The 15,186-nt window shown below is 34.9% G+C and overlaps 1 protein-coding gene across 1 annotated transcript in view; it reads left to right on the forward strand.

Annotated features, from left to right (window-relative positions):
• Positions 1-3,861: 3,861 nt before the first annotated feature.
• LOC103598507 (potassium channel subfamily T member 2-like) overlaps positions 3,862-15,186 on the forward strand; it is a gene marked incomplete at its 5' end in the record, with an annotated part of 230,756 nt that continues 219,431 nt past the window's right edge. The window contains 4 exon segments of the mRNA XM_008582500.1: positions 3,862-4,042; positions 5,211-5,375; positions 7,597-7,733; positions 10,367-10,430. Of these exon segments, the coding sequence (XP_008580722.1) occupies positions 3,862-4,042; positions 5,211-5,375; positions 7,597-7,733; positions 10,367-10,430 (547 nt within the window).

Here is a 15,186-nt window from a genome sequence, read left to right on the forward strand (position 1 = left end):
GACAAAAAAAAAAAAAAAAGACAAGCTTTTAGTTATATAATTTACGTGTACATTACACAAGCAGAATGAGTTTCAATAAGTAATTCAAATGCATTTCAAATTTCCAAATTTTTATTTATCATATTATTTAGGTATTGCTAACTAAAAGAAATACTAAAGTTACAAATACTAATTACTAGGAAGAGTAAAGCCTGATTTGCTTGTTTGTGGTACTTGAATATTTCAAGTGATACTAAAAGGCTGTGGGAAAGTTCATATATTTGTAGAGTATGCGTCTGCCTCCTTAAAAAGAGGTATGTATATGTATGTATGTATTTTTGGCTTTATTAAGGTATAATAAATATACAAAAAATTACACATATTTAATGTATACATTTTGATGAGTTTGACATTTGCATGCCCCTGTGATACCGTCACCACAATCAAGTTACTAAATATATTCACATCCTCCAAAAATTTTCTTGTTTTCTTTTGTAAGGTTATTTTTTTGTGGTTAGGATATGTAGTATGAGAACGATCCTCTTAACATATTTTAACGTACATAATATCTCATTGTTAACAATAGGTACTATGTTGTACAGCATATCTCTAGAACTTACTCATCTTGCTTAACTAAAACTTTATACCCATTGAACAGCACTTCTGTCCTTTCTGCTTCTATGAGTTTAATTATTTTAGATACTTCATGTTAGTGCGATCAGGCAATATTTGTCCCTTTTTTTCACTATTGAGTTGTAGGAGATTCTTACATATTTTGGAAATTAACCCCCTATTAGATTGACAGTTTGAAAATATTTTTTCCTGTTCCTTGGTTGCCTTTTCACTCTGTTGACTGTTTTCTTTGCTGTGCAGAAGCTTTTTAGTTTCATTTAGTCTACTTGTCTATTTTTGGTTTTGTTACCTGTGGTTATGATGTCAAATCTAAGAAACCATTGCCAAGACCAATGTCAAAAACCTTTTCCTTGTTTCCCATATGAATTTTACAGTTTCAAGTTTTACATTTAAGACTTTAACTCATTTTGAGTTGATTTTTCCATATTCTGTATAACAGGAGTCTGATTTCATTGACTAAAAGGTATTTATTCTTGCCACTTAATTGTGTTAGATTCTGCAGTGAAGGGAGTACTCAGATAAACATTTTTGCAGGCTTCAGTCTTTCTAAATTATTTTTAGCTTATATTTAAATAGGCTAAATGCCTTCATGATTTAAATATGGGCAATAAAGTCTATGTATTTTATATTCAGACCCTCATTCATTCATTCTACAAATATTAATTAATATTATTACATGCTTGGCACTATTTGACAATCTCAGGCAACATTTATGAAGAAAGCACATGATCCTCTGCCCTCTTGGATCTCCTCTCTTATATGACTGTCATTGTCATACAGAGAATGCATTCATACCAAACTCTATAAATGACTAAATTAATTTTTTTTAATCAAAAAGAATGAGAAAGATTAGTACAATATGTAATGGTAAAGATAGGTCTCATTGATATTATGGCATTTGAATAGGATATGAGTACTGAGCCATGAGACTATCTAGAGCAATAGAATCTCAGCCAGAGAGAACAGTCCGTGGCAAGGCTTTTGGTGAGGAGCATGCGTGGCATGTTGGTCAGAAGGCAATAGCACCATGTCGCTGGGGAAGAGTGAACCACAGGGAGAAGAATAGAAAGTGAGCCTGACAGATACAGAGTAGACTGGGTGTTGTGCTCTACAGGCAATCGAAAGACTTAATGCTAGGAAACCATTATCTGATGGCAAAGAATTTGGGAGGAGCAGGTTTAGAGAGGAGGTTCAGGATTTGGTCTGGACATGTGAACCAAGGGCTTTTGGATTTTATTCTGAGAATGATAGAAATTTCATTGAGAGTTATCAACAGAGAAGGAAGAAGATATGAGCAGTAATTTGAAAGGATTGCTCTGTTCTTGGGCTGGATATTGGAGAATTCTCTGCCTTATTTTTTTCTCCTGGAGGGAGGAACTAAATTTATTTACTTATTGCTAAAAGTAGTTATTGGGTTAGAATAGCTCTGTTCTTGGGCTGGATATTGGAGAATTCTCTGCCTTATTTTTTGCTCCTGGAGGGAGGAACTAAATTTATTTACTTATTGCTAAAAGTAGTTATTGGGTTAGAATACATTTTTTAACACTTTATAAATGTAATGACATTGTTATTCATGCATATAAATAATGTACCATTTAATGAGACTCTAAGTTGAAACAAGTTCATGGGCCTAATCAAAATCAGAGAAAAACACTAAAAGTAATTTAGTGTTTTCACCTTCGTTAGTCCTTTAGAGAAGTTGATTTTTATTTTTGTATAATAATACCAAATATGTAACAGCTCATATAGGTATCTTTATTTTCATGTTACCTTGAAGAGCATTCGGGTATACCAGGTTCCTTAGGCTTATGTGTGATATTAACAAATATGTGACATATTTTCATGATTTTCCCAGGTCAGATGAAATGACATTTTACATAAAGATTCTAAAAAATTATTGTTAAGTATGGATGTAACTATAACTGTATCACAAAAATTAAATACCTTTGACTGTAATTTGGTTTATTCAAGAAAAAATTAAGATTTTTATAGGTTATGATAGGTATTGTTATTTATATTGTTTGGTAGATTGAAAAACGCGGACCTAATATTGTGTATCTCCCCTCATGAAGAGATAGAGTGTACTTCCACACCCCTTCAATCTTAGTTGACCTTGTGATTTGCTTTGACAAATAGAATGGAACAGATAAAAGACAGGTCTTGTCTGATACAGCAAAGATGCCAGTAAAGCCTGGGGGAGGAGAGGCCACATAAAGAAGAACCAAGGCACCCCAGCCAACAATGAACACTGACCATGTAGCTCAGGAGCGAGACCATCTTGCACCTTTCATTTAAGCCAGACCTCTCTGAATGCAGCTGCCCAGGAAATCCAGACGTGCTTCTTACCCAAGCCACAGAATCATGTGAAATGATAAATTGTAATTGTTTTAAGCTACTACATTTTGAAGAGTTTGTAATACAGTAATAAAAACCTGAAAAATATGCATGAAGTATCTTTGGAGGTTTATCATATATTATTTGAAAACGGTTTAACTAGTTGTTCTTTTGTTCATTCATCAGTTAGTTACTATATGGCTACTGTGTACTTTGTGCTAAGTGCTGTAGGAAATAAAAATATAAAAAATGTATAAAGGTGAACCAACTCCTATGATGGTGAACCTACCCCTGCAATAATAAACCCACTCTGGAGAGAGTGGCATTAGTTCATTCATAAAGGTAGAGCCCTTCTGACCTAAACACCTCTTAAAGGTCCCAGCTCTTGGTACCAGTACAATGGCAATTAAATTTTAACATAAGTTTGGAGTGGACAAATATTCAAACTATAGCACTTGGCAAACGCTAACTTCTCAAGCCTTTTACTGTATATGAATATATACAGTAAAAAGTTATCTTTTTTTTCTAAATTAAAAAAAAAGAAAAGGAAAAGATAATATTTTGACAGGGATTAGGTATAGTGATTTCTGGTCTCTACGTTTTCCTGATGTGTATTCAAGGTCACCGTGTGTGTGTGTCAGCCATGAAATTCAGTCCATTCATTTTACATGTTACTGTAATATACCTTTTGATATTTTGGCTACCATTTTTGGCTAACAGTTAACCAACATAAGACTACATATGGTTAATTTAGAAAAAAACTTAAAAATTATATTTTTCTGAAAAATATATATTGTAAAATATAAGAGCTCAACTATCAAACGGCTTTATAAAATGTTCTTTGGCTTTCAGAAGAATAATGGTGGGAAATAATATGTCCAGATGGGAAGTTTTAATGCATATTTATTTCTTCAGCATTTGTGGAATCCAGCATCTGGAAAGAATAGGAAAGAAGCTGAATCTGTTTGACTCTCTTTATTTCTGCATTGTGACATTTTCTACTGTGGGCTTTGGGGATGTCACTCCTGAAACATGGTCCTCCAAGCTTTTTGTGGTTGCTATGATCTGTGTTGCTCTTGTGGTTCTACCCATACAGGTAAATATAACCATGTTAAATTTTAAATGAAATCATTCACATTTAATAGGAAATGCAAAGTTTAGTTATCTAACAGTAATATATAAACCCATGCTATTATTACATTTAATCAATTATTTAAATTATTGCAGACATTTCTTTTTGCATTTTATTGGAAACACTAGGTAGTTTTTTTTTCCTCTTGTCACAAACGATAGCTCATTTCTTATTTCAATTTTTCGAGATACTTTCTTTTAAATATAGGATATTAAACTATTTTAGTTATAGGATAATATAGTTTTTAATTATAGGATGATAGATCAAGTAAATAAATTTGTGGAGTGTTGATTTCTCTTTGTTCTTGAAAATAAACTTAAAAGCCATACATTGCAACAAATAAATATTAATTACTTACATGGATCAAATAAAACTCTGTATATGGTATGTACATATAATGTAGCATTTTGGGAGTGAATAGGGAGATTGCAAATGGACAGAGATATAAAATGGACTAAAGATAAGTAGGTGCAATCTCCAACCCTTTCCTATAAGAAGCCTCTGGTGCCCATTGGTGGGTGGGTCAGAAACATGATATGGAGAACACAAATCATTCTTGCTTGTTCCATTACACAACTTTGGCCACAGTGTATTTAATACACCTTCTGTAGGTACAAAAACAACTTTTCCCACTCCTATCCAATCATGCATGTCTTCCTTCCTGACATTCCTCCCTTGCACTCTCTGCTTCCCTCAGGTACCAGCTATGTACAGTGTGAATGTGGCCTTGTGGATTGTGGTAAGGGTATCTTCCACTGCACAAAGTATGGGCAGAATTCAACAGAAGCATGTGGAGAAATGCCAATGAGCTTTTCTCTTTCACTCAGCGCATGGCATATCGTATCATACTCTACTGAACATAAGCAGAGGCACAAACCTCTTAGTGGCCTGTTACTATAGAATAGCAAAATTATGTTAATATGTTTCCTTGGAGACCTGAAACTCTGGGAGGCATTTGCAGTCTCTGCAGAAATCATACGAAAAGTCTGTTGTTGAAGGGAAGACTAATAATTTGAATCTCAATGAGTTCCATCTAAGAAATTGAGTGTACCAATAAATGATAGATGTACTGCATTGATTTTTTACTTTCATGTCCAGTGTTTTTCATTCACATGTAGAAAATACATTACAGTTTGAACAGCTGGCCTATTTGTGGATGGAGAGACAAAAGTCAGGTGGAAACTACAGTCGACATAGAGCTCAAACTGAAAAACATGTTGTTCTGTGTGTCAGCTCACTGAAGATTGATTTACTTATGGACTTTTTAAATGAATTTTATGCTCATCCAAGACTACAGGTACATTTGAATTATATTACGCACTCTACTGGATCATGCCTACTAACATATTGTCAAAGTCAGTTAACTGATGGTACAGCCTACATTCTGGGGATTTTTATTTATACACTCAAATTTAGGAAGAGTAAATGAAGAACTACAAATATAACCAGGAACATAGAAAAAATGCTGGAGGAATATGCAGTATTTTAAGTTTCCTTCTGTATCTACACTAAAAGACAGATGGAATTATGTTAATGCTACTCAGAAAGATTTTCTTTGAATTAAAGGTTTGCTTTTTCTCCCTTCGGTAAAGCATAAATGATATTTTTATGAAACAGTGAATTTTAACTTAAAATATAATAAATCAATGGAGAAACTAATATCATCTTCTCAGTTGAATACTGTAGAGTTTGTCAAGTGTTGCTGATAGAAATGTGGAAGTCTGAAAGACTTTTTTTTTTTCCCCCGTTTTGTCGCATGGAGTATAACTAGCTTCTGTTTATACTAGCAATAAGTGCCCCAAAATTGGACAAGAACAAGCTGAATTGAGAATATGAATTCAGAAAAATATCTTCTTCAGTCTGTACCCCCCGTTTTGTCGCATGGAGTATAACTAGCTTCTGTTTATACTAGCAATAAGTGCCCCAAAATTGGACAAGAACATTTCCCCGTTTTGTCTCATGGAGTATAACTAGCTTCTGTTTATACTAGCAATAAGTGCCCCAAAATTGGACAAGAACAAGCTGAATTGAGAATATGAATTCAGAAAAATATCTTCTTCAGTCTGTACAGATAAAAACCTCCAATAGTTCTTCCACTTGCCGTGGTAGTGGGCCAGTGTAGATGCGGATAATCTCCTTTCCTGCTTAATGCACTTAATTCAAAGAGCAGAGAGTTATTTCAAGGTCTTATATTTGCTCAATAAATTTCTGTCAAGAGATTAAATAGTCCTAGAGATTAAGACAGTGCTGAGTATATCTAATTATTCCTTCCTTACAAAACTTAAAATCATTGATTTGTGAATAGTTTGGAGATCTTTTTAAATACTATATTTTTTATTTTAAAATACCTACTTTATAAATGATCCTTAAATTATATATTATGGTCCCTTGTTCTCATATAAATTAATTTGCATTTTTGAAGAAGCATGATATTTCTTTGATGGATTTTTAAATTTGTACTGAATAATTTTCAGATTGCTCATTATGACTCATTAAGAAAATCTGGGCCGGCCCGGTGGCGCACTGGATAGTGCGCCGCTTGGGAAGCGCGGCGGCGCTCCCGTCCGAGGGTTCGGATCCCACGTACAGACCGGCTCCCGCTCACTGGCTGAGCACGGATAAAAGACAAAAAGACAAAAAAAAAAAAAAAAAAGAAAATCTACTTTAGGAAAAAATTTGATCCCACAGTAGTTAATTTTGCCTAGTATCAATATAGAGAATTTTTAAAATCCAAAAATTCCTAATAAGTATATTTTAGAGTGATAAAATGGTGAATGTTTACCAGAGAATTTTAATTTATATAAATTACTTGTTTAAAATTGTTTGAATATTCAGAATACTTTGATATTTTCTCCAAAGAACCATATATTTTGAAATATTTTGTCAGCACCACGCTCAGCCAGTGAGCAAACCGGCCATCCCTATATAGGATCCGAACCCGCGGCCTTGGTGTTATTGGCACCGCACTCTACCGAGTGAGCCACGGGCCGGCCTTATTTTGAAATATTTTGAACTCAAACTTTTATTTAATTTACTTGGTCAGGATTTTCAATGTTTTTATGAAGCTTACCCATTGAAATATACATGGGAAATTGTTCAAAATTATCAGTTTGTAGTGATACTCATATTAACAAGTGATATTAATCACTATCACAGTTTTGATTCTAAAAGTAGCAACTTAAGTATGAATTGATAGTTGGTATTCAATGTATATTTTAGAATCACTCTGTAGTTATAACTAAAAACTTCAGAGGCTGGAAGTGGTTACACCGTTGATTACCTTCCATTTATGGTACTAGTAAGATTGAAATAGGTTAGTATGAATTTATTGATTTGTGAGATTTTTTATGTCTCGGTTATGTTTATTATAGCATGCTATATTTAATATATTTCAGGTTTTGAATGTGAACTTTCATTTATTATCATATTTCAAAATTTTCTTAGGTCTTTTATTTACTTATTTCATATAACATAAAGTATTATTGGTTCTACCCCTTTGCCCATTTTGTTTTTAATAGGATTATTATGTGGTGATTCTGTGCCCTACTGAAATGGATGTGCAAGTTCGAAGGGTACTACAGATTCCAATGTGGTCCCAAAGAGTAATCTACCTTCAAGGTTCAGCCCTTAAAGATCAGGATCTATTGAGAGCAAAGTAGGTATTTCTAGCTGTTTGTTGTCTTGCAGCTTACAGTTTTGAGTGTTTCAATATCTTCTCTCCTCCAAATTTTAGCTATTTATAGTGTTGCAAGATGTGCTTAAGTATGTTTTAATATAGAATTTTGCCTTAGTTCTACTGCTGGTCAGATTGAAAGGTTAAAAATATAAAATCAGTGTGTTTGCTCTGCTTTTCCAGTCTCTTTTAGGAAAGACGTTCCCAAAGTTGTTTAGTAGACCGTGTCTACACAACACAGTGAGAGAAGGGTGGCATGCATAATTATCTTAAGCTGTTAGAGATAGGCTAAGATTTTCAACTCATTGATAGAGTAGTCTCCAAATCCCTGGATACTGAACATTATGTGAGATACTAAAGCAGTGTGTCAGGGTTTAAATTTTAAACAGTTTGCAATATGGACTGCATCAGAAAGGTGACTGGTCTTCCTTAGCTGCCTTCTTCTTCTTGTGCCAGGCAACTGCTCTCTTTTTGGCATGTGCCAGCGAACATAGCTTAAAGGTGACATAGTCTTAAACACTTGTTACAGGTCGTGGGATTATACCACATGAGCAGAGTGAGATCATAGTTGGGCAGACTGTGAACACTAGGGAATCGGGGCTTCTGGAAAACATCCTTAGTTTAGAAACCAAAAGAGATCTTTAGCAGCAGTGGTTTTGCCCAATATTTTTAGTGCTTTTAAAGTTTAAAGATGTTTATCCTTGTGGTATCTTACATACACTTGTAGATATAAAAGTCTCCTCATTAAATTCTATGGTGTGTGTTATTTATTTATTTATTTTCTGGATGGCCTAAGTATGATGTGAGTGTGTTTATGGATTTGTGTATGTTTTGTGTATGTGTTTGTGCATGTTCTCTGTGTGTGTGTGTGCTCACAAGGGGTGATGAAAAAGAACAGAAAAGTAGAATGCCTTGTGGAACAGACTCCCAGACTCCTTTTTGCTGCTTTATCCTGCAAGCAATGACTAGGTAGACACCTAGTCAGGAACTCTGACATTACTATTGATATCTATATAATAAAGTCAGTGTAACTAAGTTTTTTCAGTGATTTAACTTCTGAAACAAAAAAAGTCACCAGGAACTATTAAGATAATATGAATGGTCGGTTTGGAAAATTAAATTTCTTTGAGAGTATATTAGTATTTTTGGTGGATTAAATACTTTATATATGTGGTCATTTAGTATATAATAGTTCTATAAATTATCAGATTTTCCCAGCACCTCAAGTAAACCCTTGCTTTGGGTTTTTGCTATTTGCTATCTATACTCATAATTTGGGTATTCTAGAGGAATAATTGCTTAGAGACAAATGTAATCTGGATCAACATATTCACCTGAGTTGATAATCAATATGCTTTATTTATTGTATAAGAGTTGATTATTCACACAGTAAGCATGTATAATACCTATATTATCTTCAATATGGATTTATGTGATAAATACAGCCTTGTTTCTATCTAATAAATTAATCTGAGCTATTAGTATTAGCTATCAGTGTCTAATGTAGATACTGTTTAAGATTAACATAACTAATTTATTATTGATAGTATTAAAATGATTTCTTAGCAAAAGCAATCACATTTACAAGAAGCAGTCTTCCATAGGGATAAACAAAAAAGAGAAGGGAATGAGGGAGAGATAGCTGGCTGCTAAGACTCAGAAAACTTGGTTAAGAAAAAAGAGTGACACGGTATCCATTTTTATGTTCATTTCTAATCCTAACTTCATATAAAAGACTCAGGATTTAACGTTAACTAATACATTCTTCAACGCAATTCCCCATGCAAGGAACAAGGAGTAGGATTCTCCAAACAAGTTCCAAAGGTCAGTTGCGTGAGTTTTGAATTGCTTTGTGGAAAATGATGTTTAGAAAATGTTATCCAATACTCATATTGTGTTAGTAACCATGGCTCAACATTTTCCCAGAACTGTTTGGCTTGGTCAAATTTCATGGTCTTTTATCTTTCCTCTCCATAGAAAATATTTTTTTTGGAAAAGGTTTATTTTATCATAGTGAACCAGAAAGATAAATCATTCCTCATTCTGAAAATAAATATTTTTATGTATTCAGAACAGTATGCATCAAGCACTGAAATATACTGTTTCTTTATCATGAAATTTAAGAAATATAGAACCTGAGCATGAAGAAAAGGAGTTTGAAGCAAGATGATGAATCATCTCCAGGAAATATAAATATACAGTAGAGTTTGACTTATTAGTACTGTACAGCTCTGTTCCATTTCTCTTGGTTTAATTGAGGCACTACAGTTAAAATGTAATTACTCATAGAATAAGGTTAATACCACCCCCATAATTTACTCAAAGCATATATGTGAAAATATATAAAATCATAAAAGAGAAAATAAAGTTTGGCATTTTTTTTTACCTTTGTCATAAACTGTCGAGTTCTATAGACAACCCAACACTAAATGTTTTGTTCAGAGTCAAACACAGTCATGATCTGCTAGAAATTCAACTTTCATTTAAGCTTAAGGATAAATGTGGTCTACATGTACTTTTTGTGCAAGATATGGACTAAGCATTGAAATTCTATTTTTCAGAAAATACGTAGATATTTCAATATGTGATTATTTTGTTTTCCTATCTCTATTTAGGATGGATGATGCTGAGGCCTGTTTTATTCTGAGCAGTCGTTGTGAAGTGGATAGGACATCATCTGTAAGTTTCTAAATCTTCTTTAGTAAGTTGTACATTTCCACTTTAGAACATTTTTCAAAATTTTAAAAAAAAATTTTCCAACATTAAATATTGATGACTTTAAAATTTTACTAAAGGGAAGCAAATATTTCTTGGCTTCTTTGCCATAACATGGGAGTAGTTACATCATTGATTGTGTCAGCAGAAGTGTTTTTGAAGTAGTTTGTAGAAATCTTCTAGTTTTCTGTTGATTAAAATAAAAGGAGTCATATATAAACAGAACTATATCATTTTTAATTATTCATGTTCTACAATATGTAATTTTGTTAAAGTGGGCTCAATTTTCTCAACTCTAAAACAAGGCATATGGGGCCGGCCAGTGGCTCACTCGGGAGAGTGCGGTGCTGATAGCACCAGGGCCGCGGGTTCGGATCCCATATAGGGATGGCCGGTTGGCTCACTGGGTGAGTGTGGTGCTGACTCTAAAACAAGGCATATGGATCAGGAAGGGTGCATTAGTATCAAATGGAGAGTTTCTAAAATTATGCATTGTCAAAATTCTATTCAAGATATCTGAGGTGGAAATCAGGAATTTGTATATTTTAAAAAGACCCCCAGGTGATCCCGAAACACATCTGAATTTGGCTACCTTTGGTTTATATGATTTTTATGATATATTTATTAGGTCTAAAGTTCTATAAACTTATGACTAAATAAAATGGTATAAATTATCAAATTATAACTTCTATTTTAAAAAAATTATTTCAATTTTATTATTTTTAAAAAGTGCTTCATTATTTTATGCTGAGTTAGTACTGTTACCTCCTGTGTCTCTAAGCCAGTGAGTCTATCTCTAGCCGTATCTGTGATGCACAGACAAATGAGAATATTCGGTAGCTTCTATAGTGACTGGAGAAAAAGGCAAAATATGCACAGGTACATTTTTTGTCCTTTTCTGGAGCATCTAACAAGTATGCTCTATTATATTAATTTAGGACAGTAAGCCCTGAACATGGCAAGCTCTGTGTTGTCCTCACTCTAATTTACCTAAACTTCTTGCTCATTTAAGAACTTTTTAAACCAACATTCTCATCCTCATGTGAAGAGGGCTGCTATGGGTTGAACTCTGTCCCCACAAAATTCATATGCTATAGTCCTAACACCGGTACGTCAGAATGTGAACTTATTTGGACATAAAGTCTTGACAGAGGTAATCAAGTTATAATTAGGTTGTTAGGGTGAGCTCTAATCCAATATGACCCGTTTACTGGCGAAAAGGGAAAACTTGGAGACAGATATGTCTACAGGGAGAGCACAATGTGAATGTGAAGACAGCTACCCACAAGCCAAGAGAGGCCAGGAACAGCTCTCAGGAGGAACCAACTCTGCCAGTGCCTTAATCTCAGCCTTGTAGCCAGCAGAACTGCGAGACAATACATTTCCATTGTTTAAACCACCCAATTTGTGGTACTCTGTACAGCAGCCCTAGAAAACTAATACAACGACATAGGCCAAAGAAATAGTTTTAAAATATTCAAACTACTAATTTTTAAAATATATATTTTAAAAAATTAATCCGTTCCCCTTCTTTTCTGCACTTACTACCTGAATTCAGACCAGACTCTGTTCAGTTCAATTAAGCACTACTTGAATAGTTTCTTAATTGGTTTGGCATAGTATGTACTCCAGGCATAATTACTGAAGAAATGAAATTGAAGTGAACATAATCTTGTGTTTCTATAATTATATGACTTATTTAATTGTGAATCTTGTGCCACTTGAGTGGTAACATTGTTTTAAAATACTTGCACTAGTGCAGTGCGCCACCCGGCCGGCCCAATGCATCCAATTTTCTACTGACACTCTACTAAATTGACAGGAAATGAATAAAATGATTTACATGCATAAAGACAAAGGGTTTGGTAGATGACACAACACTGACAGGATTTTGGAGGCTAGAAGCAGATGGATGAGTGGCAACTGACTTAGACAGAAGGAAGTTAAAATTTAAAACTGAGAGAGGAAATAAATCAGAAGCAGGCTGCCATTCGCAAAGGAACTCAAAGCCTCAGGAAATAGAAGCAACAGATACCTCTGAAAGTAGGGTTGTGTGTAGAGCCAAATGTATGAATACCAGTTAAAAGTATGTAAGGGAAATTGATTTTCTGAACCTCTCCACATATCCATTCCTGGTTACTTTCCCAACCCTGGTAAAAGTTACTATTTGGAGAATTTGATCCAGGGATACCCTCTGCACAGAGACACTAGGTGCAGTTAAAGGTCTAGGTGTCATGCCAAATTAAGGGAATTAAGAGCAAGTGGCCTCACCGAATGTAAGTTATGTAAGTGGTTTGGAAAACTCTTACAGCCTGTTCCACATATTCATTGACACGAGACTGGAGGAGTTTTTTCTGGGGAAATGTTCCATCACAAGAGAAAAATGCTTTCCATCTATGTATCTATATCTGTATGTCTATACATCTATACCTTTATCTCTATCAAGTACATGTGCATGGTGTGTGTATATGTGTTCAAAGATATAAAAGACTGGAGTTTCTTACTGCAGTATCACAGATGGATCAACCTACAGTGAAATCCATATGGAGAAATCTCCTCCATTCACTTAGTTCCCAACAGGTTTTGAGTGCTTTACTCCCGCATGTGTTCAGACAACAGAGATCACCAGACATTTCAGGAAACACCTAACAAGAACAAGAAAGAATTATTGAACAAACAAACAACAGCATACAGAAAAGAGAAGTTCAGAGGAAAAAAAACACTGTACGATTTTGGGAGAAGAAATCAATTTTAAAATGTATGTTTAAGGGCCGGCCCGGTGGCGCACTGCTACAGTACGCCACTTGGGAGCGCGGCGGCACTCCTACCGAGGGTTCAGATCCCACATACAGACCGGTTCCCGCTCACTGGCTGAGCGAGGTGTGGGTGCGTTGCCGACGCCGAGGGTTGCGATACCGTTGCCGGTCCCGGTCTGGTACGGGCGTGACACTGAGGGTTGCGATCCGTTGCCGGACACGAAAAATGACAAAAAGGAAAAAAAAAATGTATGTTTAATAAATATCCTCAGTAATATGAGAAGATATTATACATATGAGTATAAAATTAGTAGGCTTACTATTCTTGCTTTATACTCGTGTATACTGAGACAAATATATAGAGAGAACAAATAAATATAAATATAAATATAAATATACACACACACATAGAACAGAAGAAAGCAAAACAAAATAAGAAACATTCATCAAACCAAAAAGAGCTCCTGGAAATTAAATATAAGATAACAAATAAATTTAATAAAATGCCTAGTATATAAATCTAAGAACATTGGAAGAATGATGAATAATAAAATGAACAATAATACCAAATAATAACAAAAAAAAAGAGTTAAAAGGTGAGAAAATTAGAGGAGTAGTCAGGGAGAAAGGATATCTGTATAGCAGGAGTTTAAGGAAGGCAATCTAGAAAACAGTGGAGGAGAATGCTACCAAAGCTGTGATAGAATTAAAATTTCAAGGCCAAAGCTGTGAAATTAAGGGGGTCCACTCCTGTAGAATAAGGACTAGAAAACACCTACACTGGCCAGAGAGAAAGAGATAAGACAAGGGCCAAAAGAAGGCGGGGGGTGAACATGAAGAGGAGGGACAGTGGGAGAAAAAGAAGAAAACATTCATCACATCTTCAGACTTCTCGACAGGAATGCCAGAAACCAGAAGACAATGAAACTGTGCTTTCAAAATTTTGCAGGAACATATGTTTTATTTAGAATTCTGTGTCCTGAAAAAAGTTTAGTCAAGGAAGAAAGTAGAAAGTTGTTTATAGATATTAAGGATCTCAAAAACAAAAAAAATGCACAACTCTCAAAAAGCCGCTGGAAGATGGGTTTCATCAAAACCGAGGAATGAGTAAAGATAAAAATGACTCAAGGGATCCAACACAAGAGGCAAATGGGAAGTGCCATGTGAAAGCGGATCCTGGGCCGACAGCTGTCAGTGAGCTCTGAGGGCCAGCAGTGAGACCAGAGCAGAGCATTCAGAGGGCCCGAAGGATGGGGAAAGATGAAGTTTCTGTTACCCGATGTGGCTGAATAGATTGAGAGGAGATTTCCACTTTGGAGTGGTTATTTTTTACTGAATTGTGTCTCCTGAAATCCATATGTTGAAGCCGTAACTCCTAAGACTTCAGAATTTAACTATACTTGGATATAGATTTTTTTAAATAGGTAACTTAAAAATGGGCCTTAATCCAATCTAACTGATGTCTTTACAAGGAGAGGAGGTAAGGACGTGCAGAGAGACAGCAGGTGTGCACACACATGGGGCAACCGTGCGAAGAGGCAGCAAGAAGGCAGGGAACGGTCTGCAAGCCAAGGTCAAGGGCCTAGACATTGACCAACTGTGCCCGTGCCTGGACCTTGGACTGCCCGTCTCCAGAACTATGAGAAAATAAATTTCTGTGGTTTAAGCCACCCAGTCTGAGGTATTTTTTTATGGCAGCCCAAGCAGAAAAAGTAGATTTTGAAATAGTGATGAGTGGTGAGAAAACTAAACAGATGCCAAAAGAGACCGCTATTACCTCTTGAGGGAAACAGACCACACCATTCACTGTGCTTTACTATGAATGATAATCATAATAATATGAACACCAAGTAGTGATCCCATCTAAATTATTATTGAACTATATTCAAAGGAGTTTATAATGTTAAGCTGAAAAATCGAGAAATAGCAATAAAGTCATATTTATACATATGGAGGCAAATAAG

The sequence above is a fragment of the Galeopterus variegatus genome, unplaced genomic scaffold (genome assembly GCF_000696425.1).
Source record: "Galeopterus variegatus unplaced genomic scaffold, G_variegatus-3.0.2 Scaffold2648, whole genome shotgun sequence".
Classification (NCBI taxonomy): domain Eukaryota; kingdom Metazoa; phylum Chordata; class Mammalia; order Dermoptera; family Cynocephalidae; genus Galeopterus; species Galeopterus variegatus.